This window comes from Coffea eugenioides, chromosome 7 (genome assembly GCF_003713205.1).
Source record: "Coffea eugenioides isolate CCC68of chromosome 7, Ceug_1.0, whole genome shotgun sequence".
Taxonomy (NCBI): domain Eukaryota; kingdom Viridiplantae; phylum Streptophyta; class Magnoliopsida; order Gentianales; family Rubiaceae; genus Coffea; species Coffea eugenioides.
In genome coordinates, this window is record NC_040041.1 from 5,968,118 (window position 1) to 5,995,025 (window position 26,908).

Below are 26,908 nucleotides of genomic sequence, written 5' to 3' on the forward strand. Positions count from 1 at the left end.
AGTGTTTAAATATGAAGCTGCAATTGATTTAATTGTGTATGTTCATATGATAACATGGTAACCAAATTTAATTTTTTATCATTACTTTTGTATGTTTAATTGTAATATACATCTTTATGGTAAGTAAATATTTGTGATTTTGGAAATGGGAATTTAAGGAAGTATAGTGATGACTATAATCAATACTGGGATGAATCATTTAATTTCTTCTTATCTTAAAGAGTCTCGGCCACTAGATACATTTTTTTTTAATAAACAATGAAAATTGTTACTATTTGCACTTCTGTATTTGTTAATCGCACTCTCACTGTCATTTTAATCATATAATTTTCATTTATTAAATTATATGATAAAACAAATTATTAGAGTGCAAATAACAAAAAACAGAATACAAACAACATTTCCCTAAATATTTTTTAAACTTGTAAAGTAAATTTAGGTCGTGTTAACATTTTTTAGCAGCTAATCTCAACAGAAACAAGCCCCTGAAAATCACATGATGCGTTATAGATTTATCAAATAGACACACGGTTTCTGAAACTTCATAATATGCATTTGTCTGCATTATATACATCGCTAATAGCTGTTTTTATTTTTTATTTTTTTGGGAGGAAACAGTAGCTGTTTAACAATGTGGTTATGGATGTATAGAATTTTTAGAGTTACACCGCCCAATTAATTGTACCTTGTTTGCTGAGCTTTTACAAATTTTGCGATTGGATGATGTTGCAAACTTCAATTTCTGTATTACTGATAATGTATTGAATAGTCCAACTTCAGATTGAAGTCCATAATATTTTAGCTTTCAAGTTAGATTAGTGAAATGCTTTTCTATTTTTGACATCAAATGACATTTTAAAACTTTTTTGAGCATTAATCCGCTATATTACTTTGAATCACGGGGGAGAAAATGAGAGGAAGCAGATTGAGTCATGATCCTTCACAGCCAGACGGATTAAGGAGTGGACGAACGTTGGAGTCATAAGAAAACAAATGAAGTTTGAAGCTTCAATTGCATGCCATGAACTACATGCAAGTTCAGATTTATACGATGACAGTACATTTCTCTCATCCCCTAAAGCATAAGATTGTAACAACTCAGGTACAAACAAGGAGTCAAGAAATGGGTTTTCTAATTCAGCAAAGCAAGCCCAGAAAGTAGCAAGTCTAGTCAGAAGACCAGGTCCCATCTTATGCATTGCAAAACTTAATGTCAATTCAGCTTCAACCCAATAAACTCCTTGAAAAAACACAAATCCATCATCGAACCAGCTTCTCCAGAACCACCTTAACGGGAACATCCTACAAGCAAGACCTGCATACCTGCAAAGATGCAATTATAATGATACTTTCTTACCATTATCTTACATTCTCATGAAACCATTAGAAATCGAAGAGGAGCTTTGCTTTAAGTAACAGCCTAAGCCCTACTGCTTGCCAGTCTTTCCCTGAGCCTGGAGCTTTGCTGCAACTTGGCCATCAGACAGTGGTAAGTAGTAGATGCGCGGGGTTGCTTTAGTTTTCCTAAAGAGATCATCCAATGTCAAAATTGGCGGATCAATTTTCTCAGGAAGGGGAGGTGGTGGTGGTGGGAGAGTCAGCCGCTCCTTCACCGATGCAGGATGTTCCCTTGAAGGTGGTGGATTCGACAAGGGTGGCGGAGGGGGAAGTGGAGGCTGTGGAAGTTGCTGCTTTGGAAGCTGTGGCCTGGGAGAGGGTTGGGGATGCACATGCTGGGGAACAGGAGGGGCACCAGCACCTGAGCTTACAGGGGTTGCAGGAGACTGGGGAGGAGCCTCTGCACGCACTTTAACTTCCTGGGGGTCAACAAATTCAGCGACCAATAAGCGTCCCCCATTGGGTGGCCATTGCAAGTTGTATACAGCATTTCGTGTTTCTACAGCTTCTTCCACAGATGAATACTGCATGTAGAAAACCACAATGAGATGTCCAATCACACAAAATAGTCTTAAAATACTTGCAAACCCAAACGCTACTTGAATGGAAACACAGTCCCCAAATATTTACAGCATACAGATTGCCAATATTCAAACCAAATACAAGACAAATATAACAAAGATGCACAGAGAGAGAGAGATTACTCACAGATACATAGCAATGTGTTTTGATCTGATCCATCCAAAAATTGGTGACAGTCCCTGTCTTGCCAAGAAGTTCTTGGACAGCTTTCAATGTGAAAGGCCGCAGAAAACGATCAATTCTTAGAGAATCGGTCGGAGGCTTTGGTGATGGTGGCACTGTCACACGAGCAGCCAACTTTTATTGGAGAGAAATGGAATTCCATTTAACATATTTTGAAGCAAAACTAGAGAAACTTATTAAGAAAAATTTTATATAAAAAAATAAAGAAAATGAAATTACAAAAAATCATGTATTCTATACAGGATAGTGGTTCTAAAGAGATCAGTGGACTTCTTGAGCCTGCCAAATCCTTTTCAGAGTGAACATTAACCAGATATTCTGCTACAAAAACATCTTATACTTTTGTACAATGCAGCCAGAAGCATGATAAAACATTAACTCACCAACACGTTCTTTTGGCATTTCTTCACCGACTGTTGAATCAGACCTAGAGAAACTGCGCCTAAGTGCAGGTTGAAATATATCCTTTGGTGTAGTAGAAACATCAGTACTTTGTGGCTCAGGAATCTTTAACCCTTCTGAGTTCCATCGACGCTGCCTTTTTGCAATGTCATTGTTCCCAACTGTTTGTTGATCTGCAAAAGAGATCATTACAGATCATTATGTACAATTGCCAAAGAAACAGCCATTTCATAAGGCATAACATTATTATATAGTTTACCATTCACTTCAGTATTTAGAGATGTACTAAAACAGTTTACTGAAAAACAAATGTCTCTGGATATACTGCATTAAATTACCCTGGCAAAGATGCAACATATCCTACAGCAGTCTAACAATGAACAATATAGTAAAATAGATTCCATACAGCACAGTACGCATAAGCATATATTCTTGCATGCAGCATACCATACGGTCCATACCAACAAGAATATGCACACACACACACCCCCCGTACTAGTAAAAAAGGGATAATTTCTGATCTCAATTTCAGTGGCAAGCTGGGTAAACCTAGATTAATGCTAGCTGAGACCAAATTTTCAAGGAGACACATCTGTATTCGTGCTAATCATAGTAATAATCCAAGATTCCTAAGCCAAAAGATATTTCCTTCACCAAGAACAATTGAAAGAGAGACACAAACAGATTTGGTCACTGCATAAAGGGGAAATCACATACTTTGCCACAGCAGTAAAGACAATAGACAAGACTTACAGGACCTAGAAGATCTTCAGATTACATTATGGACATTTAAGACCAGAAATAGGCGAGTTTTCAAAAAACATAGCTCATAATAAGGCAAACAAACACCTAAAAGAAGCAAAAGGCCACAACTAATGCATGACATGAGGAGCTTGAGGAGTAACAGGGAAGCAGGAAATCATGAACAATGAGATATAAACCTCACCATTTAACTTTCTTTTTACTGATGGTGCAGCAGGGACACCCTTGTCTTCAACAATAGCAACCTTCTTCTCAGCTGGAGCATCTTCGCTTAGAATATCAACGAGACCTTCATCCTTAGTTGTTGGTCCATCAACTTTTCCAGCCTCAATCCTTATTTCAACGGAATCCGTCTTAGAATTCATCTGCTTACTCTCCCTTACATCCTCCTCCATGTAATCACCAGAACTTCTGGCTACATTTGGTTTTTCTGAAAAACCCAAATCTCCAGTCTCATTTTTAGGAATAACATCTGCATTTTTGACATTACTACTACCTGTCTCTTTCAAAGATACCTTGTTAGCATGTGGCTCTTCAACATCCATTGGATGTGATTTGCCACCTTGATGAACAACACTGCTAGACGATGGCTGCACCATCTCAGGCTTAACATCTACTTCTAGTTTGACATCATCAGCAATTATATTATCCTTTAGTTCATTGTTTTCAATAATTGAGACAGTATCAGTAGAAATAGAATCAGATTTTACTTGAAGCCCTAAAACAGGCTTGACCTCAGATACCTGGTTATTTGTATCATATACGTTGTCTTTAGCATCCACATGTAAGGGCTTCGAATCGTCATTCTCCAGCTGAGCCTGCAAACCATGACTCTCATTATGAGGCACGGTCTTCTGCAAGTCTTCCTCACCCATAGTTATGACAGGCTCCAGATTCTGGGTGAAAAAGTCACTGGTTTCCTTATCAGTAACTTGATCTGTCTGCTTCCCTTCCAACCCAGCAGAATAAGAATCATCTACCCCTTCCTCTTCTCTAAGTTTCTCTTCAATTGACCCTTGGCCCTCATTGATGTCAACATTAAGCATGTTGCCACCGACTTTTTCATTTACAGGCACACCATGGTTAATTGAATCAGGCGCGTTACTCCTCTCTTGCTCATAGGTGACCCGGGGTTGCAAATCTTCATTTATTTCCTGAGTCGTAGTATTACCAATACCAATATTGCTCTGAGCACTATCACAAACATACGCTACTGTGCTTTCATGCCCAGTCAGCATCTCAGAAGGAAGAACAGAATCATGACCGTTGACATTATTCAGATCACTTCTCCCTTGCTCACCACGAATTGCTTCATCCAGCCGCTTGATTAAATCCTCTTTCAAACCCTTTGTCATCAATTTACGTCTCTTAAGTTCTTCCTTTAGTTCTGCAACCTTCCATTGATCAATGGGTCGACTGCCAAGAACAGGATAGGGTGAGGACATTTTGATAGTCCAAAAGTATACCTCAGACAGAAATTCACCCTGACCAAAGCATTAGATTCAAAAAACTTGTTAGATACTCAGGACAATTGACTGATAACCAAGTTATTGATATTTTCAAATGGAAGTCAAAAGGAAAAAAAAAACTATTCCCAAGCTAAACAAAAAAAAGAGCATGGGAGCAGTAGATTGCCTGAAGACAACACAACCTAGCCATTTAATATTTCATTTGTAACATAAAAAGTAAAAGTAATGGAATATATGTAAAAGGATAAAGTAAAAATTCAAGTAGAACCCAATTTGCACACATATTCCAAACCTTGAAAGCCAGCAGATACTATGTCACTAGCTGCTCTAAATCTAAACCCATCTTTCAAAGTTCGTTTCAGAACCAAAACTAGAAAGTAATACGAAGTCAATGACAAGATCCAAGCATATCATCGCTTAGAATTTGGTTTACATCGAAAACAGAAACGGTTTAATCACTATGTCATTAAGTCAAAATAATTCGAGTTGGTACAAGAGCTAACTTGAATAAAGCATGCATTTTCCTTGTATTCCCCAAGAACCAGCAACCAAATTGGAGTCCAATGGCTAACTTCTAATGCAATAATCAGTAAAAATAAAAGCCATTATCATCCCACAATTTACCTTACACTTACAATCCTACAATCCTCTAAATCTGTGCCATTAAAGGACAAAAAAAAATAAATCATATACCACAGAAGAAGACCCAAGAATGATTAAACTAAAAATTACAACTCCAACGAACTATTAATTAGCTGAGACATGATTTAATCTTTAGTCAACAACTAAACCATCAACTGTCAGCATAAAGGCAACAATCGAAAGAAAAAAAAAGAATAAAAAAATACGTGCAAGAACGGAAATGAATAATGCGAAACAAAAGCTTACAGAGATAACTCGAAATTCGGAGGCTTGAATGTATATGTGAATATAAGGAAAACCCTAGGTTCAATCACAACACACAAAAATAAGCATCAGACGAAGAATCAAAACACGAAAAATAGAAAAGACAAATGGAAATAAACAGAAAAAAGAAACAGAGCAATCGAAAGAAGAAGAAGAAGAAGAAGAAGAAGGCAACGATGATTTTATGCGGGAATTTTTGGGATTGCCGTGAAAAAGGGGACTGGGAGTTTTTAGGGTTTTCGTTCGGTGGGGGGTTTGAGCTCTACTGTGTGACTGTGTGTTTGCGTCACATTATATACTACTTGCCCTCGTGGCGACGGATGAAGACAGGAGAAGAGAGGAGAGAAGGGGGCTATTTTATATAGGAAGTCAAGAGGACTGAAGGGCATGGAATGGGAATTTATGGAATTACCTGAATGCCCTTGTGTTCCAGTTTTAGTGTGTGACTGTGTGTTTGCGTCACATTTATATTAGCCTTCTACATGGAAAGTCTTTTCTTTTTCTTTTTTTTTTCAGCCAACAACAATAACATTTCTATAAACTATTTTAGCCTAATCTAAGAGGAGAGGGAGAGGGAAGCGACAAATAGTGGCTGGTGGGAGGTTAGGATCGAACCCTTGACCTCCCACCTCCATCAAGATTTAGATTTTAGAGATGTCTTGATGATCAATAAGCTTGGACTGTTGGCTCGACGTCCGAAGTCAAGAGGACTGAAGTATTGAGTGGAAATTTGTGGAATTACCTGGATACCCTTGATGAATTTCTCTCTCCTTTTTTTTTTGGGCCTTTTTGATGAAACTTGATTGGACCTAAAAAGAATTTTGATTGGTAGAATCTTTGAGTTGAGGCTAATGTTCAAGTAAATCTTACTGCATGAATTGCATTTTTATTCTTTACTTGTTGTGAAAGCATAGGACTTTTAGGATTTGGATATAGAAGTTAAAATATGAGAACCATTTCATTAAGAGTTATTTAATTATTCTCAACTTGAAAAGATTTTTTTATAATTTAATTTAATATAGCGAAAGATATATAGGGTGGCTCTTGAATCTGTGGAACACTCGAAGATGAATGTCTTGTATTGATGATACAATTTCTAGAAACCTAAGGTTTTATTTACTTGTAGTTTGGTGTGATTGTCGAATATGACTCAAATAATTTAGGCATCTAACAAGTTTGAAGGATAAAAACGTAAATTTGAAAAGGAGGGGAGGAGTTTATTAATATGAATGACCTTAAGGCCGATTTTGTCACCTTAAGAGATACAGGTTGGATAATATAATACTATTCTAGTATGAGGCTGTGTAATTTACATTAACATAAAAGAGGATGTGAAAGAGTGCCTGCAAAATTGAAATAGAACACAATGTTCCCAAAAACACGCTAAACTAGAATTTTACAAGGGGCAAAAAACCCAGATAGCATGTAAAATCCTAACTTGCATGACATGAAAGATTTTCTACTTGTTCAGTACTGCTGCAGGATGACAAAATACAGCTGCAAGCTCTTTGATTCCTGAATGCATCACATGCTCAAAGTTCTCTATGTCCCTCATCAAAGAAAGAAAAGGAAAGCAGTCTCCTGGTTACTCACTTTCTTCTTTATCACTATCATCCAAGTACAAATGATTCATATTTCGTTCAAGTGGTGGAAGCCCATCATCAGAATCATTAGATGAGCCCTCATCCTCTTCAGAAGGTTCAACTTTTTCCCCTGAAACAGCAGAATGTGATATAATATCTCAAGCTAGTAAGAAGATGTAAAGCTGATTGAGATTTGCTCTTTGCGAGAAGAGTGTGTGAATACCATCTACATTCTTGCGCGTCTACAAGTCATGACTACTATCCAAGTGCATGGCACAAGGTTGAACAGATAAACAAGAGTTATGACATGGTGACATTAGCATCATCGTCTTTTAATAGAAGAAGATCTACCTTGAGCATTTGTGGAAGTCCTAGTAATATGCGAGCTTTGCTGGGACAGCCAATCATTTTGGACTGAAATGATATCCGCACTATTTTTACATTCCGAGTATGACTTCAGAAGCTCTCTGCAAATATTGAGTTTGGGACATTGTCAAACTAGGCAACAGCTAGAAAAATTATCAAGAGTTATTAACACACAACAAGGTAAACAGACTCGTAGTAATTACTTGTCTTCTACTAAAGATTGGATGTCTAAACCATACACTAATAGCAGAAACAATCATTTACTCAGAAAAGGGACAAAGAGCCTCCAATTCAATTACATAGTCAACTCTCCTGCAATGGTTTTTGTTTGCTCTATAACAATGATGTTCTGGAAAGTAGGTTCTACTGCAGTGTACCAAAATAGAAGAGGACTATTAATATTCAACGGTGTCAGATAAATGTTCCAAAGGTTTAGGAGGGTACTTCTAAAGAATAAAAGAGATCCAGAGACTATTAGAGTTCAATCTTTGCTTGTTCAACTCATCCAGAATCCCCAAGAACCGTATCTCAACACAAAAACATGCACCTAATAGGCAATTGCAAAACCATTTAAGCTGAAAGGAATGAAAACCAAAAAGAGAGTATGAAAGAACTGAAATCAATTAGGAGATATTTCGATTATAAGTACAAGGTACCTGTTGAGGGACAAGAAAGCGTGACCCCATTTGAACTTGCCTAACAATATATTTGCAGTTTCCTCTTCACCACTGTTCAACCAGATAAAGAAATTTATGACATCAACATCCATGAAATAGAGCACCAGACAAAAATCAAAAGGATAAATAAGAACTTAAAAGGAAAAGAATGAAACAGGTGCTCAATCGAATGTCTCAGAAGCCATCAAGACTTCCAATGAGTGTTCCACAATAGGATAATCAGTCAAGATTAGCAAACTGTGGCTTGACATGAGCAAATTTTCATTTACCAGCGGATGGACAATGTCTCATTGGGTCCATATTATCTCAAAAGATGAAAGAACAGAAATATACGAACATATGCTTAGAATAACAAACTACAGGAACTTTAGGATTTCCTTTCTGTACAGGATTGAATAGGCAATTTTCACCATAATACGCCAAAAACTACTGATGCATACAAAAGCATTCGAAAAATTTCTCAACAATAACAGCATACAAGAACAAAATGGGTTCAATGAACAAGTTGGTTCCTTAACTAATATGAAGACTGAACACGGAAACATGGTAAGGCTGCTTCTCTTTCTTCTGTTAAAGATTGTCTGCCAATAATTAGGACGAGCAATACTATGATACTACAACAAAAATTGAGTGAGTGTAGCTCATATAATTTGTCTGAATTTGATTTTCAACACTTCTACAATCTGCTACTGCACAGCCATTGGATTATTTCTCATAGATCAGTGAAACACTATAAACTTGACTAGTGTGGAACACCACCTACAGGAAGATGAGGTACTACTAAGCATTAGAATAACAAGCCACAAATGATTATGTCCACTACCATATGATTAAAGCTGCAGCAAGTGCTTCAACACAAGATAGCTCACATGGACGACCATAGTTGACTGGATTTGCTGCTACCAACCATGGCACTGCATGACAGACAAATACTCAATTTAAGAGAAAAGATGTGGCAAATGAAAGAAACAAAGATGACTATATGAATACAAATCAAAAAGGAATCATTATATGTATATTGCTTAAAGTTTATGTAATTGGTATATTCAACAAAATTCCACCTACACCCTTAGGAAAGTCTGACATGACGTTCAAGAACAATATTGATCACCTACAATCAGGACTAAGGCTAATCAAACCTTTTGAAACCTCAATGTGAGCCCAACTACTACTCTACTAGCGGTTAGTCTGCTCTTTTGCTAGTTCCCAACAAACCAAACCAAGGGAGAAAGTTGACCACTAAAACTTTAGCTTAATACAGGTACGCAAAAAATAGTGTCAGCCTTTATGATTTGACCCCCTGTCCAAGAAAATATATTAGTATGAACTAAATCTGGTAGTGCATAGCAAAGCAAAAAAGTATTCTCAGGCCAACAATTTCAGTTCTTCAATTACTATGGTCGAAATTTCCTTCGAAAATTGTACACATATAGGAGCTCAAGTTACAAGCACTACCATGGATACAATACTCAAATGTTGTGTTCAATTGCCAAAACATAATGAGAAGTGTAAAGATTGGCATAACAAAGTATGACAGTGTAGAATCAAGAATTAGCTCATGTACATGACAAAAGATGCCGTGTAATAAGACTCATAGCTGACAATAGCAACTGACTACCATTAATTCTAAACCAAAAAATTACGCTCTTTATTACTATCAAAACAATTTGTGACCAAAGTGGAACACCTTATACATTGTGGAGGATTAGGACTTCAATGATTTCAAAAGAAAACACTTTTCTTTTCCCTTCTTTTTGCACTTAATAAGGAAATTTCTGAGAAACAATGTCAATGGATGTTGCCAGAAGACAAGACATAATGCTGTCAGTGCATGGATAAGGCACATACAAAGGCGAGGAGCAGCACATCGCAGCTTAGCAAAAGGTACATCATCCAGACGTGCCCAAGAACAATCAACAACAGCTAATCCTTTCTTATTAATTAACGGTTGATCTTCTCTTGAGACGCACTGCACCCCAGCAGGACTGAAACATATGAATGGTACCAAAAATAAATAGCATAATACAGATAAAAATAAGTTAATAATAAAACAAAACAAAAGACATGATAAAGTAGGCCTGCAGATGTTTCAAAACTTTTTCATCCGATCATGCTAATTATCTAAACAAGAAATTTACATTTGCTTTTGCATTCAGTATCAAGGTCCAAATAGCTTTCTTGGCAGGAACTAAAAAGCACATTTTTTCTGTTTTGTCATTTGGGATCTGTCATGATCACAAAACATATTGGAAAAAAGATCTGTTATTCTTTGGTGATCAGCAAGTCTACCAAATTATGTATGTAAAGATAATTTTCTGTTAAATTATTAGTGATAAACAATTCATCAAGTTTCATTACAGGCCCGAATGAGAGACGCATATTCCCTAAAGGCTCATAAATATCTTTTCACTGTTCTTCTAGATTTTTATTTTTCAACCATTCCTTTTGAACGTGAATTCTCAACTCTATTGGAGAATCGATCAGTCTTGCAAACACAAGACTGAGCCATTAGATAATTTAGTATCAACTAAATACTGTCTGCCAATATGACTGAGAGCAATGGACCTCCATGTGAAAGCACTTAGAGGTAGCTACACAGTTTTATGTCCTCAACACCATAAACAATATGAGGCTTACTTTCACAAAAAGCTTGCTCATTTCACTAAAATAAAAGGATATGAAGGCTTTAACATATAGGATATTGCTGCTCACTCCTAAGAACAGGATTCATGACATAGAGAGGTTCCTTGTGCCTCAAGTTAAGTTCAGGGACAAGAAAGTGCAGAAAGTAGGCGATATATAATGAGGAAAATATTCCTTTCTTCCTTCTTATAAAAGTTTTAGCCATAACTCAGATTCCATATTCATTCATAACCAGATTAAAGAATACAACACGTTTAATAAGACTACACCATGGTAAATACCTCAAGACAATGCCGCCAAAACCACTACCGACACGCAACTCCTGCAAAACATTGGCAGTCAACTAGTCAGAAGATTTTACTTTGGCATCATTCCCACAACCACCAAAAAAAGGAACAAAAACTCTGTAACTTGTTATACAAGAATATTAGTGTATCAACGGTCAACCAAAAAACAACATTTCCTACACATATTCAGAAAAGACTGATACTTTCTTTCAACAAACCAAATCTTGCAAGCTTGCGCCCCGTACACTTTTTCGCATCACACTGGCCAAAATCCTGGAAGAAACAAAGTGAAGCAGTTTACATTCAGCGAGAGATACTAAATTCGATAAAATTTGCTTTTTTTTCAAAATTGTAGCAACTTTATTCCAAGACTGACGAATTTCTTATAGTCCAAAAAATCACCATCTGAATACAACTATGACTCCCTGAAGCACACTCTTTCACAGTCTAAATCTGGAACGGGTAAAATTTTGTTTGACAATCCATAAAACTTCAAGGTTACAATTTCCAAAAATGTTGTTCCCAACTTAATAAAAGACCATCCCGTTAACAATTCTTTTTTTCTTTTATTTTGTCAATAATACAAAATAAACGCAACTACAGAAAGAAAGCATTTTATTCAAAGTACTGCAACTTTCAGTGCATACCCACATAGCAAGCTGAATTGTAGGACCTGCTGGCACTGCTGCTTCATCAGCATTCCCTTCTTTATTATCGCAACCGAACAAGGATATAAAATGGCAAACAATGCATGTAAGTAGACGAGTAACACATTAAACTTCCGCAGAATAATAAAATCAAACACCTTGTTTGCATAATTCTCCCTTGCAGGTAAAACACGGATAACCAAAACTAGAGACAGAACAAAGACATAAGATCAAATCCATACCTGGGTCAATCGGTAAAGACTCATCATTCCTAGGCAATTAAAACAACATTAAAAAGAAAAAATTTAGCAGTTTATATCAGAAAAAGACATAAAACAAGAAAGAGTCTTGAGTGTATGTTTGTACCAAGTTGGGTGAAGTGGTTGATGGGTTCGACTGGACTGGGCACCAGCAGCTCCACCCCGATGAGAGTGGTGATGGGTCTTGAACCGTCTCTGCTTATTGTTTCCCATTCTGATTGAAACTCAAATTGAAGTTGAGAAGAATTGCTTGGCCGGTTAAGCTAAACAAAACGACCTGTCGTGGCCTGTGAAGTGGGGAGGAAAGGACTGTTTGTTAACTGGAATTTGAACAGGGAAACTTTTGTGACTTTCTGACTTTTATAGATAAAAATTAAGCCCTTATATTTTTACTCTTGTCTCACCTTTGCCCTCTCTGATTTCATTATTATCATTTTACCCCTTCTTAGACCTTGAGGGACAAAAGTAGTGCCCCTTATATTGGTTATCTTTTTCCCCTTCTCTTTTTTGGTTCTAATCGTTGATAATTGACAATGCGATCTCTAGCTTGACCGACATAAGCCGTGAAAGAGTTTGTGGGGTTTTATTCCCCCGTTCCACTCCGATACTTAAGCTAGTTATTGATTGAAAGTAATAAGTATTTACTAGTTGGATGGTCGGTTGCGTACCTCTTTTGTAAATAGTGGAAGAGTATATATAGTTGAGGAAGATATGAGGGAGATGAGGAGGTTTACTCCCTAATAGCTACTAAGAGACGGTTTATGGCTGCGGTATCAGATGCAGGCCTAAATAGTAGGGTGGCTGATAGTCATATCACTGTCGGTCCTAAGTAGAATAGGCAGTCAAGGTGTTTGGGGGCCTTAGGTGAAGGTAGGAATATAGTGAAATAGCTATTTGGGATGAGCTCTACCTCGGCTGAGAATGAAAGAGACAATCTTGTCTAAACGGGCTGTTTGGGCTAATGGGGTCTGAACAGGTCAAGGCGTCCACAATAATCTTTGGCAATAACAAGAGTTATTAATTTCTCATATCTATATATATGAATGTGTATATCTACATGTATGTACGTAATACTTATAATTCTGAGGCATGCATAACACTTTTTTTTTCCTTTTTAGCCCTATATTTCACATAGTTAACCTGTTTTTTTTCCCTCTCAATAATTCTCACCTTAATAGCTATTGAAAATGTTTTTTTAGCCCTATATTTAGTTTGTTACCAATTTGAGCTCTCAATATTATTGGTAATTACTCTTGAAATTAAGAGGATACGATAACTTTCCATTAATTAGTTTTCCTTCTGAATATGGTAAGCTAATTAATAAGCATCGAGTATTGAAACAGGGTTGGACCAATATAATTTGTAATTATCTTTTCGATTTAAGGGGGATTCTAAGTAATACGATAGGAAAAAGGAGGAAGGGAAGAGTATGATAGTCGAACTTGGAACTTTTAGTTACATCTTGAAGTTTTCAAGTAAATGGCTGAGCTGGTAAAGATTGGGTTGGACCATTGCACATTGCAAGGAGAAAAGGAAGGAATGCGGGTGGTAATGATCTTAGAAATGCCGGTTTTCATTTTCTTTGAAAGGTGGAATTAGAATCGAACCTTTAAGAACAATAATTACAGTTATGGTTTTAGAACCTCTAGTTCTAATTCCAGCTTTGGTCCCAATTACTTCTGGATACATTTTAATTCTTTTTTGCTTCCAGTTTTGGTTCTTTCTGGACAAATGTATCACTTGTGGTTACAAAATTAATTCAAAGAGAATAAGACAATGAATTTAGAATAAGGAGAAACTAAAGCAAAAAAAAAAAAAAAGGCTTTTATTATATTATGTATTGTTGAGAAAAGAAGATATGATACAAAAAATTTTTAATAAACACCTCACATTTTTTGAACATTTTAAATTAAAGAAAATGTGCGCCATTTTCTTATTGTAATTGAAATGGAAAATAAAAAATATCTAAGACATGATGATGGTTAAACCATGGACAACGAAACTGGGCGGGCTGATAAAGATTGAGTTGGGCCATTGCATCTTGTAAATTTTCGGCTAAATTGGTATGGGCTAACGTATGGTCTTCATCTCAACTTTGATTTATTCTTGCAAAACAAAGGCCCAATCTGATCACATGTTGTCATGCGTTTATAAAAAATGAAGCGCTTTTAAGCACTAAAAATATTTTTGATAACTGATTTTCTGCAACATAAATAACTAGTTTACCTTTGATAGTCATATTGAATTTTCAAGCTCTCTTTTTTCTGCTATGAATGTTCTAATTAACACTTTTCTTGCAAGGTGATAACATATTGTATCTTAAAGTTCAGGTATAATGAGAATTTTACCCTTTTTTGGACCATTCAATACTTGCATTTTACAATCTTAAACGTGACTATTGCATTAATTTTAATCAGTCTATATGCAGAATTAACGAAGCACTTAACCTATGTGCTTTTTTTTATTATTATTTATATGGCATATACTCATTACTCCCTGGTCTTGTATTTAGATTTTTTTCCTATTCAATTTTCTTTTTTTTTTTAAAAAAAAAATTAGGACTTGGTGGCTAAAAATACTATTGCGAGGAGTATTTTTTTTAGTACACATTTCAACAGTTTAAAAGAATCACATTTTGGTCCAATTTAGGAATTGACCTAACAAAATAGGGCCAACATCCCTCTTCGTTATTGGGTTATTAATTTGAGTTTCTTCTACCAATTTTTGAGAGTTTAGCTACAGTAGCATTGTGAGTTTTGATAGTTGTAATTCTCATAATTTGTGGGTTAGTTATTAGTTAATTGTATTATTCCTACTTGTATTGTATGGTATACTTTGATTAGTATAGTATTTTATTTTTCAAGAAGGAGAATATTTCAGGTGCTAACTTCCCTAGATAGAATGAAAGAGGCTAAGCCCTACTAAGAAAATAAGCATGTCCAAATCAAGCTTATTAGTGTCAAAATATTAATGTTGATAATTAATAACAATAATCAGTAGTCAAACTGGAAAGTTTTGAGGATAACTCTTATTTTAAAAAAGAGTAGATGCTGATCATAGCCTTAATTAAGGATAACTGTTAATTTTGGGTGTTGACCCATGACAATCTTTGCTTCTCAGCATTTCGCCTCCTCTCATTCTTCCAACATTAAATCATGTAAATTAACAATAAAAAAAACCATTTTCCATCTGACTATGTTTACAAGTAGACTTACCAACAATTGAATAGACCTGATCGAAGTGATAGCTTAAGTAGACCTTTATCAACGATATTTACACATATGAACATACACCTTAACATTCTCTAGGCTACAATATTTAACAAGTAATTTCCATTATAAATCAGTCAAAACTCCTTCTTTTATACTCTATCTCTTGAAATAACTCTTCTTCAGCTGAATTTCCAACCTTTTCATTTGTTTGTATAGAAGGTACTTGAAAATTGGTATTGGAGTTAAACATTTGGAACATATTGACTTTCTAAAACAAATATAATGAATATGTAAGACTATTATTGATTTTTTTTTTTGTGAATTATCTGTACTTGCACAAGTTCACACTAATGAAATAAAAGTAAAAAAGTTTTGCTAATCCACTTATTCCAAGTCCGAGAAGAGAAACATATTTCGGTATCCTAAGCTTATTGAATGGATTCCTAGCTCACTTCTTTGATGCAAGCAACTTAATTTGACATGCTATACTCGTTTCTCACTCTCTATTTTAGTGTACTCAATACATGAGAATAGTGCTGTGAGAAAAATCAGAAGTGACATAGAAATTAGGATTTTAGCATGAGCATCGAATCCTTTGGCTGATAGTTGGAGGTGAGAAGGATGTGAGGAAGGATAGGAGAGTAAAAATAAAATAAAAATAAAAAAGCATTTTAGCATGAATTGGGATAGAAGGTGCAAAACCTCGTAAAAAATTACTTGTATAAATCGCCAATACCTAATAATTTAATGCAATAATACCTTGACTTTTTAAGTGCAAAAAATAAATTGTCCAATATTAGACACGAACACATGGGTGCACAAGGGCAAGGCTTGACTTCTCCCTAGTGAATTCTCTCTCAATTTCCTGCAATCCGCATTTGGATGTATGACACACATTTTCATTTATTAACAAATGTTAGGATTAATCAAATTTAAAATGATCATATTCCTTTCTAATAAATAAAGATATATGACATGTATTTAGTTGTGCGTTGTGAAAAATAGAAAGAAGCCAAATCCCACTAGGGCACACCAACAAACAAGTGGTATTAAGAAAAAACTGAAAATTAAAAAAAAAAGACTTTCTAATGAAGAATTACGATGTTTAAATTTGAAAGATATGTGGACGGCACTTCCCAAATAAGGTACTGGAAAGGGATTTGGGGCAGGAACAATTGTAGGAAGCAACTGTTCTGGAAGGTTAATGGCCAAGATTTGGCAACAAAAAAAAATATAAGGTCCAAATTTTATTTTGTACATCATTTTTAACACCATATGTGGGGTCTACAAAAATTTGTTTTATAGTTACACGTTGTGCAAAATGAGTTATATCGTGTGCAAATTAAGTTACATCATGTGCAAAATGCACAAATCGATCCCGACGATTTCTCTCTCTGTTGTCTACTCCAGCTCCAAATCCACTGGAAGGCAAGTCTGCCCGAATTCAGAACAGCTAAGATTGGAAGGAATAATTATATATATTGTAGCTTATCATGACAATACATGTGACAGCCCCACCTCCCCCTAAAGCGAACCAGAAGGTTCGGCGGGCCGCCTGCCTAACTCTCGCCGGGACTCACTCACTCCCTACAGTTCTCAAACTAATTACAAGGCACAACTCAAATAATACATCAAATTCTCCAAGAATTACATATCATAAGCGAAGCGGAAACTAATTCTAAACATGGAACGTATATATACATCCCTTCAAGTCCAAACATGTATACAATCCCAACTATTACACAGAATAAATCCAAATCTAAACTATACAAGATATACGCCTTCCAATCACACAAAGAACCAAATACAAGTTCTTCCTTTGCTTCAATCCCTGTGGGGAGAAAAAAATAATTGGGAGTGAGCTAAAAGCTCAGTGAGTAACCAGTAAAATCAGAAATTAAATAAGTTTCACAATAGTGCATTTAGATGATGACATGAATCAGTAATCAAATGTACATTTAATGCTTATGTGAACCAGTGAAATCACCGTACTTAGAATTCCAATGCTCCAACGGATCCAAAAAAGTCAAACAGTACAAGGGAGCCAATTGCTCCAACTAAACAGTAGTGGAGACGTTGGTTCTAATCACAAGATTTTCCAAGAACTCATCGGAGTCAAGTTATGTTATGGCATACACACATACACAAATGATATGCAAATTGAGTGACCAATGCAAGAATTAGTTATGCAATCGGGTAAGCGATGCAAGAAATAGTTCAAAAGTAACTTTGGAAATAGTTGAGGGGTCACTCACCAACCACGGCTCAGGAACCATCCATCATATATCATTGCCTTGTTCAAGTCCAAGCCCTTCATCTCAAACTCAAAGTAAGCAAATGCTTTCAAAGATCAGACAGCATATCCCCTTAATTTCCTTACTTTTCCATCCTACAAGCAACACCAATTCATCTCAAATCAACCACATACACATAATAGACTATCAAATACACCTTTCAGCACAATAACCACAACTGAAGCTACACTTATCGGATTGAAACGAATCTTATGACATTTCGAAGCCAAGACATGTACCTACATTTCTCATGAAAACCTCCAAAGCCAAATCATGCATTTTCAGGGTCGAAAATGGAAATTTCCACGAAAACAGAAATCTGGGCGCGAAACAGGGTTCATGGGCAGTCAGGGGTATTTCTATCATTTCACATGCTACAGTACTCGGATCGAGTTGAATTTTGCAGGCAGCTAGTTAACACCATTTGCTACAACTTTCATGTTTTAACCTAAGTCTGATTCGGCCTCTAACATGCTCGAATAAATCCAGTCAGAACAAGGCATATTTAAACCCTAAATCTGGAATTTCCGCACAAAACTGAAATTTTCCGCAAACAATCGTAACTAACATATACAAGCTTCAGTTTACACCATTACAAGCCATCATACCATGATTAAACCATGATCATCATATAAAATCGAAAAAATCTCCATTAAATCAGAAATTTAACAAACACTACTTAAACCCATGAAGTCTTCCACAAATTAACATGTTAAGCCACTAGAAATCACTAATCTATCTTTATTAAGAACAAAAGGGAAATTTCTTAGCAACTTACCTTTACAACTCAAGAAAGATAGTAGCTTAGGTTTCTTTCTCGCAAAACAACTCCACCAACTACTTCAATACTACTAAGAGAATGGTTTTTATGGAGCAAATCAAGGTTTTAACGGTTGGATTGTGAGATTGAGCAAGATTGGATGAAGAAAGTTGGAGGTTTTTTTCTTCTTTTCTCTCCCTAGAAGCTCGGCCAAAGGGGCTAAGAATGAAAAAATATTTTGGTCAAAATTAGCTTTAAGAAGGTAAAAATATCTTGGTCAAAAGTCCAAGGATGAATTGAATGGTGACACTTGTCACCTTTTAGCTTAAAGCTTATCTCTTTGTCTCTCTAATACTAATCCATATAGGTAATTTCTAATTATCTCTTAGCACCTTGTAAAATAATATCACTTAATACAAAACTCCAACAAATTGTCAAAAATATATTGCATTTACCGCAATAGCGGGTCCAACGTCCATAATATACTTCAAACTCAACGTGGATTAACTTGTATCAAGGAAATGATTTGAAAACTATATTCTCTTATAAAAATGTATAGGAAATTAATATATTGGAGAAATGCATAAAATTATAGACGAGGAAACAAAATAATGTCTCGAAAATATATAAAAATTTTCGGGTTCTCACACTCATTCTTTCGGGACGTCACAATACATCGGTGATCATTGATCACCCAATGGCCAAGTGGGGTGTTGACTATCCAGCTTCCGAGGAATAACTGACTTGATTTAGGATATTCAGGGGGACATTAAACAATTGCGCAAATTTATAGTGGGTATAATTGCTCTTCTTTATTGTAATCTGCTTTGACAAATATAGTAAGTGACAATTTGTATGACGCATCTGGTAAGATTGCAGCTCTCCTGTTGGTTTTTAAAACTCTTGCAACTTTCTTAGAATTGACCCGTAGAAGATACACTAGATTAACTGTTGGATTACAATGTACTTGTAGGATAGTTAAACTATAAATCAAGTGGACTATGTAAATAAAAAATTTTTGATAATCAAGTGGACACATCATTAGTACACTTAAATCGCATCTAACTTATTATATGAATATGCACACTCATATTTATTACATCTTCTTCTATATTTAGATACTTTTTTAAATTAATTATATTTTTTGAAAAAAATAAAAACTATTAACAGTGTATGTCGGGCAGTCGTAGCCAAATCGTAGTGAGATCAATAGAGGCTGATTCACATTAGATTTGTAGATTTTGCAGATTTGCTATTTCTGTGACATATTGATTATGTATTTTTTTTTTTATCGTTAGTACATATCTCATAAATGAAATGGTAGTCTCTATATAACAAAAAGGAAATGTGGCATACTTATAGGTTTGATGACTCAAAAGGATAAAAATGCTATGAAAGAGATAAGACGATTACATGTGTAATTCAAACAAAATCGGTAGAATGTGATATTTGTGAGAGTTTGATGATTCAATCTTACACCTTCACTGCTAAAAAAATTATTAAAAACAAAAAGGTTGGACGACCAATATAACACACTTATCAACCTAAGGTAGACTAGGAGATGTTCACCGTGCTTGCGCACGGTGGTACGTTGTAAGTATGCCCAGGTTGAGAGGACAGCAAGCATTTATTTAAAAATAGATTTTTTGTACAGAGAAATTATTTAGCTGACCGTGCTTGTTTTTGAATTCTTAACAGGGTTACAGAATATCTATTGCAAATGTAAGCACATTTGTATTTTTTGTCCTATAACATTTGACATGCACTTTGGTAGCTCGTTAGGAGTGAGTACGGAGGCATTGAGGTTCGAAAAAAGAAATGTTTGGAAGCATTCGCGTGTTGGGGGTAACTTTTTCAGCAGGAGAGAATTTGATTTGGTAAGTGGATTTTCGTTAGTGGATGGCGTTGTCATAACAGGCAATTGTATGAGAGCCGAAACACCAGACAGAGAAACATCAACTCAATGGATACAGAACCTGGTAAAGATGCTCGATGACCACCCAAAGTAACATTGGCAGGATCAACAAAAGAACTTTGTTTAGGAGGTGGACACTGTTTGGTTCCAACATTAGCACGATAGGCACTACATGGCTGATCAGAACCAGCAGAAACACGAACACCTGTGTGTATGCCTGGTGAAGCCGCTTCCTGGACATCAGCTCCGCGTTTTCTTTTTGAGAGGCGAGCTGTAGGTCCAGGACCAGAAGGAGCAAGGGCCATATTTTTTTTCTTTGCAGCATTAGCTTCCCTGCGGCGCCGCAAGAGGCCATCCTTCTTTTCCGGTGGCATTTCTGCATAACGCTGCCGACGCTTGGCATTTCTATCCATTAAGCTGGGACGGCCAAATTAAACAGTTCACCGGCTCCCAGATACAAGTCAGCAAGCAGCAAAAAAACACCACAACATCGACAAGACACGAAGGCTAAACAACACCGACAACAGCACAACACCACAAGACCGACAACACCGACAGGCTAGCAGACAAATTATGCAATCGAGGTGACCGAAACAATGCCAACAAGAAAGGAGCGGCAAAAGCTAGCAGAACAAACAGGGTAGCTTGCAGGGGGGAAAAAAGAATAGGCTAAACAAATTGGGCAAAAAGATTGAATGAGCATGGAGGTCAAGCTGAAAAGCTTACACAGGTTGAAGAGCAGAGAGTACGTACAACTCCAGGAGACGCAGCACACAATCTGCATGCAATAAAGGGAAGAAGCACACAAAATGCGGCGTCAGTGCGAAACAGAGGAAAAAGAATCCAACATCTGCATATAAACTTCGAGCGTAGAACAGCCAATATAAATGTAAAAGACATAAGTACGATTTCTTAGCTCAACTGGGAGAAAAAGCACAACTAATATAAAACAGCAAGGACTCATCTATAAAAGCGAGTTTCAGTGGAAAAAGGCATGACATTTTTTGTAAGAGGCAAAACCCAGCAGAAAATAACAAAGAACAATTAAAGGAACAAGTTGGCAAACACAATGCACACTATATAACCACCTAAGCAGCCGACACAGAGCTAACGAAAACCATTTAAACAGCAGACGCCATGGCAAAGCAATATAATAATAGAAACCAAGCTTGCTAATGAAAAATGCTAACCAGCAAACAAGTCAAACCGAATGCAGATTGGTAGAAGAATGGGCTGATTAAGATCAAAACCTGGATTAGCACGAAATAAGAACTAAAAGATGATAAAAGAAGGCTAAAGCGAAAAATAACGAACACCTCTTCCAGCCAACAGCAACAAGGAGTATATCGACACTGATGCTAACAGTCCAAAAAGTGTAGGAAAACCAGGGAAGGCCGAGAAACAGGCGAAAAATGAGCCGCTGGAGAGGAATGTATAAGGGTAGAAGCTTGCATGAGGATACGAATGAAAATGGTACGTTCCATCCCTATGCATGACGAAAAGGTGGGCAAAGGAGCTTCATGAAAAGACGCAAAGAGCGCTCGTGCGCCACAAATTCGAGGAATCATCAGGGCGGCTGAAGGCAGAATAGCCAACGAACGTATAGCTGGCTGTGTACCCGAAGGAAGCACCGATAACTCAATTAAGTTCAGGCAACTCGTTAGCTACTCTTAATAGGAAGCTAATCATCATTACCCTGCTTTTAACAGCTCCATAAAAAGCATCATGCCTTTCGATAAGGCTGGCGGTAATTCATTTAAGTTCTGGCATCTCGTTATCTACTTTTAATAGGAAGCTAATCATCATTACCCAGCTTTTAATAGCTCCATAAAAAGCATCGTGGCTTTCTATAAGGTCGTCAGTAAAGACACAATAATTGCCATAAGGTTCCAAGGACAAAAAGCGGTTGATGGTTTTTTTTTGTTCCAAGAAACAAGAAAAGAACAAGGGACGCATATGCCATCTCATGGGCTACTCTCACAACCCGCACGTGAGAAAGACATGGAGGACGACCATGCTTTGGCACCTTCTTCCCAGTTTATATACATTCTTTAAACTAAGTGCTTAGGAAAGTCTCCAAGGGTGCGTGATTTTGGTGACGTGTCAGTTCATGATTTGCTGAAATGTTGTCGTCCTCCAGCTGCTCACGTGACTTGATGGTTGGAAATTGGGATGTGAATTCCGTTTGTGAGCCACCGAGTCTTTTTGCTTGCATCCAACCCACTAAAGAGAGTGATAATAGTAGTAATAGTCATTTTTCTTTTTCAAACACTGTGGTTGGGCGGTTGGGCCTATGTCTCTTTCCCACCTTACCTAATGTCAGCTTTTTTGGTCACACCTACTGGATCAGAACCATCATTTATCCCTCCCTCTTTGTTCATCGTCTCTCTCTCTCTCTCTTTCTCTTCGTTTCTTCATCTCCGACGAGAAAGCCCCCTTCTTCTCTTTCTTTTTTCTTTGTCTTCGTCTTCTGATGGAGAATAATGATAAGCCAAAAAAGATGGTTTATGTATATACTTTTAAAGGTTCTTGTTTCTTCCTTTGCAGAACTTCTCTAGCCCTCATTTTTTTCTTTTTTTTTAAATGGGTTGTAGTTGTCTAATTTACATATTTCTGATATTGCAGGTGACAAATTGGAAATTACTTCCGGCAACCTGATGACATCTTGCAAGTCTTTTGTTTCCTTTTCTAAAGTGCATTCTGTATGCTTAAAAGTTTTGATTCTTCTAATTCCTCCACTTTCTTATGCCCGAGTTCTTTTGTACTTTTTTTTTTGTTTTCTGAGAAACCGTGTTGTGGGTTTTTCTGTTTTTTCCCAATAGAGCAAGGGATCAATGATAAAGGAGGCATCTTTTTCAGGTTTGAGGTTATGTTTAATAGTTTTTATCAATGATTTTTTAAATCAATAGCCTATTGTTGTTTTTTTGCTTGAACTATTTTTATTTATCGGTAGCCTTCTTGATTTTCAAGTTTAGAAGAGATTTTTGCAGTTTTTTGGGACAAAAACAGCTTGGATGAGTTTTTAGGAAAATTGCCTTGGTGAGTTTCTTGCTACAGATTTATGTGTTTTGGACTATTGTTATCTAAGTGCTTTTGTAACGTTGTCTTTTTTATGAACTGACTTCAAGTTTTTTCCTCGTTTTTTTATAACTGCTGTTGGTATATGCTTTTGCCGTTGTGGCGAGTTCATTTTAAACTTCCTGCCTTTTTCTTTCTGTTTTCAGTTTTTCTTTCTATTCTTGTGATTGCCTGTTTTACATCCGTATGGTATGCCTTTCTTTGTAGAATTCGCTGGCCTTTTGATTCTTGCAAGGAGCCTTCTTTGAAGCTAATCCTTTATCATTTGTTGGGACAGGAATTCTGTTGCAGGTCAGATGCTTGTTTATTTGTCTTGTTTGCTTTTTCCTTTTGTCGTACATTCTTTATTTAGTTACCACTTTTGCTTTTCCGTTTTTAGTTCATGCATGAGTATCACCTCTGCGTAATAGTTGTTAACTCGCATGTAAGAGTTGCCATGCACGGTTTAAAAAATTTATGCTCTGTTCTTTTTGCTTCTTACTTTTTGGCAATAGGCTGGTATGCATGCATGTTTTTTATTTCATTGTATCATATATCTTATGTTCTTTACAGCAGTTCGTAAATGTTGTTTTTGTTCTTCTTTGCAATCATTCGACTATAGTTTTTGGTGGCTATTGTAAATTGCCATTGGCTGAATTTTTTTTTTTTTTAGACTGATGGTTCTTAGTCATTTAAGTCAGGTGGATAGAAATACTATTCGTCAAAAATGGTATGTTGAAATGTCACAGAGTGAGAAGGCTGTGCTTTCATGTCGGAGGCGTGAAGCCAGGCTTTTGGAAAAAAATGGAGAAATCCTCACGCTCTTATGTTCATAGGGTACCGTTTGGTTGCATAGAAGCTGGTGTTTGTTTTCCTGGTTCTACTCTTGAGGGCGATAGCAAGCTACTCTTGAAGGCTATGGTTTTACTCCTCGAGGTATATGTGTCGTTGTAGTATTTTACTCGTCTATTCTATATCTGTTAGTTTATTTAGCCTTGTGTCAGATCATTATCTTTGAATGGCTTCACATTTCTGTGCCATTTACGATTGAAGCCATCTATTTTTGCACATTACAGCAGCTCCATTGAATGACATAGTTCAGGTTACAAAAGGTCAACCAGAATCTAGTGTTGGAAAAAAAACTGTCTTCTCATCTTTGGCCGAACGTTTGGCCTTCTATTAATGATCAGCCTTCTTAGCACAGTCATAAAGAAGTCTTACCTAAAGGATTGCCTGACCTTTTAGATAACATTACAGTCTTCAATGAGAACGAACAAACTTGGGATTCTCAAAATGTCAACCAAATAACATACTTCAATCTTTAAAGGACTCAAACTCTGGAATCCTTAACTCTTTGAACACTCCGTCTTTAAATCGTTTGTCCAGAGACAGTGTTTCCTCTTCTATTGCATTGAATCCCTGATCTTTCAGCATTCCGCGAGGTAGAGATATTACTGCATCCAACAAATCATTCTTCTAGCTTTTCTTATTCAGCCTTTAGTATCGTTGTCTTTCATAAACTATTCTTAATAAAATAAGGCTGTCTATTTATGCACGTTGCAGCAACTCCATTCAATGACAGAGCTCAGTGTTAGAAATGTCAGATAGAAACTAATGCTGGAAAAAGGAAGAAAAAGGAAAAAAAAGGACATCTATCTTTTGATTCCTTACCTAATGACCAGCCTTGTAAGCGGAGGCATGGAAATGCATTGTCTAAGACATGGTCTCCTGTTTCAGAAGTTAACATTGCGATCTCTTAAGACAATGAACAAACCTGTGGTGCTTGATGTTAAAATACAGCTAACATCTTTGAACCTACGCGGAACTTGAATTCTAAAATTCTTGGTTCTTTGCAGAGTCCATTTTTGAATTGCTCGTCAAATGACTGTATTTATTCTTCTACTACATTGAATCTCCAGTCTTCTAGTACTTCTCAAGACACAAATATTATTATATGTACCAATTATTTTGCTTGCTTTTCTTGTTCAATCTCCGGTACTTAAAAAAAATTCTTCTCCACTTCTAAGATAATGTTGTGTCTTTTGGGCACCTTATTAGGATTTGCCATTGCAGATATCCCATTGATTCAGAAAAATATGGTGGTTCATTCTCAAATAATAAATGATGTGTCGACTAACAAAGATGGGACCAGCAAATCATCTGATATTCCTGTTGGTTTTGCAACTTGAATGAAGGATCATACAAATGTTATGCCGACAAGAACGACGCAGTCAGGTTAGTTGATATGTAGGTTATGCTGAAAGGGGGCAAAAGCGTTTCATCCTTGTTAGAGTATCGTATATGTGATGAATATGTATTTCTGTCCTTGAAATATTAAAAAAAAAAAGAGCAGCTGCTTATAAAATCCTTGAGCATTAACTGCCTTAAGCTTGATTATGCTACTATTTGATCATTTGTTTCAGGAGGGCTCCCACAATATATGTTAACATTTTCTCTTGGGAAGCTGCAACACAATTTCCAATAGCAACACAGACGGCAAGAGGAGGGGCAAGTTTCTCTTGCTACTGTTACTGACTGTCCATTTGAGTATCAATGTTAATTATTATATATTCTAAGCTGAATATTCTGCGGATCTTGGCAGATGCAATGGGGCTTGGGAAAACTGTGATGACTATTGCTCTGATTCTTGCAAGGCAAGGCAGAGGTACCCTGAGGATTAAGAATCAATTGCCAAAAGTGAGGGTGATACAGAGTACATCAAGAAAAAGAAAAAGGAATCTGATCTCAAACCTTTTAGAAAAGTGAAAGGCAGCACCCTCATTATTTGTCCTATGGCGTTGCTTGGCCAGCGGAAGGTGAGTCCCTATAATATATTTGATTCAGCCAGAATAACAAAGTTTTCTGAGTTTGTATGCATTCTGAATAGGTTTAGCTACATTGTTCTGAAACTGCATTACTAATTTTCTGATCGTATGTTAGTTAATGGATAGGCACAAGGATATACTGTCGTCTTCTGTGAATAAGAATTTACTGAATGAACAGGATGAACTTGAAACACACTCAAAGCCAGATAGCATCTCCGTTTCTGTCTTTTTTGGTGGGGATCGGAGCAGTGACCCTAGAGTGATTGCTGAACCTAATGTGATCTTGACCACATACAGTGTCTTAACGGCTGCTTGTAAGAATATAAGCTAGCTATTTCCATTTTTTGTTACTTTCCACCACCAAAATCCATTTACTTGTAGCTTATAAGAATGAAAAGCTGGCCATTTCCATTTTTTTAAGTTTCCACCACTTAAATCCAATTGCTAATGCTGCTTGTTCTTTTCCCCTGTTGAAACATTTTTAATGATTACTATTTTATATGTTCAACACAGGATGGGGAGAAGAGCATTTTCCACAGAGTTGACTGGTACAGAGTGGTTTTGGATGAAGCTCATACCATCAAGTCCTATAAAACTCTAGGTGCCCAGGCTGCCTTCAAATTGTCATCCTATTGCATGTGGTGTCTTACTGGTACCCCTCTTCAGGTATGGCAGCAGCA

At 36.5% G+C, this 26,908-nt stretch overlaps 2 protein-coding genes and 1 long non-coding RNA gene across 3 annotated transcripts; 1 reads left to right on the top strand and 2 right to left on the bottom strand.

Moving 5' to 3' along the window:
• Window positions 1–1,230: 1,230 nt before the first annotated feature.
• LOC113777622 (uncharacterized protein DDB_G0284459) lies at window positions 1,231–6,012 on the bottom strand. Its single transcript, XM_027322771.1, has 5 exons — window positions 5,685–6,012; window positions 3,512–4,811; window positions 2,547–2,738; window positions 2,107–2,258; window positions 1,231–1,922 (listed from the first exon to the last, which is right to left on the bottom strand). The coding sequence occupies exons 2-5, from the start codon at window positions 4,770–4,772 to the stop codon at window positions 1,428–1,430; spliced, it is 2,100 nt and encodes a 699-aa protein (XP_027178572.1). The 5' UTR covers window positions 4,773–4,811; window positions 5,685–6,012; the 3' UTR covers window positions 1,231–1,427.
• Window positions 6,013–7,032: 1,020 nt separating this feature from the next.
• On the bottom strand, window positions 7,033–12,475 carry LOC113778251 (ribosome biogenesis protein TSR3 homolog). Its single transcript, XM_027323584.1, has 10 exons — window positions 12,272–12,475; window positions 12,148–12,176; window positions 11,906–11,964; window positions 11,466–11,531; window positions 11,253–11,293; window positions 10,177–10,313; window positions 9,152–9,242; window positions 8,308–8,379; window positions 7,637–7,752; window positions 7,033–7,415 (listed from the first exon to the last, which is right to left on the bottom strand). The coding sequence occupies exons 1-10, from the start codon at window positions 12,376–12,378 to the stop codon at window positions 7,288–7,290; spliced, it is 846 nt and encodes a 281-aa protein (XP_027179385.1). The 5' UTR covers window positions 12,379–12,475; the 3' UTR covers window positions 7,033–7,287.
• Window positions 12,476–26,195: 13,720 nt separating this feature from the next.
• On the top strand, window positions 26,196–26,769 carry LOC113776880. Its single transcript, XR_003469134.1, has 3 exons — window positions 26,196–26,219; window positions 26,407–26,542; window positions 26,742–26,769. It is a non-coding gene; the product is annotated as an uncharacterized LOC113776880 (long non-coding RNA).
• The last annotated feature ends 139 nt before the right edge of the window (window positions 26,770–26,908 follow it).

Bases quoted from the DNA above. Each gene is read 5' to 3' on its own strand.
- LOC113777622 (XM_027322771.1), bottom strand. From the start codon at position 4,772: ATGTCCTCACCCTATCCTGTTCTTGGCAGTCGACCCATTGATCAATGG. The intron at 2,739-3,511 runs GTGAGGTTTATA...TCTCTTTTGCAG, and splicing joins AGTAAAAAGAAAGTTAAATG to ATCAACAAACAGTTGGGAAC. The intron at 1,923-2,106 runs GTGAGTAATCTC...TTCTACATGCAG, and splicing joins AAACACATTGCTATGTATCT to TATTCATCTGTGGAAGAAGC.
- LOC113778251 (XM_027323584.1), bottom strand. From the start codon at position 12,378: ATGGGAAACAATAAGCAGAGACGGTTCAAGACCCATCACCACTCTCAT. The intron at 9,243-10,176 runs GTATGTGCCTTA...TCTGTCATGCAG, and splicing joins ATGTGCTGCTCCTCGCCTTT to TGCCATGGTTGGTAGCAGCA. The intron at 7,753-8,307 runs GTACCTTGTACT...CAATATTTGCAG, and splicing joins GCTTTCTTGTCCCTCAACAG to AGAGCTTCTGAAGTCATACT.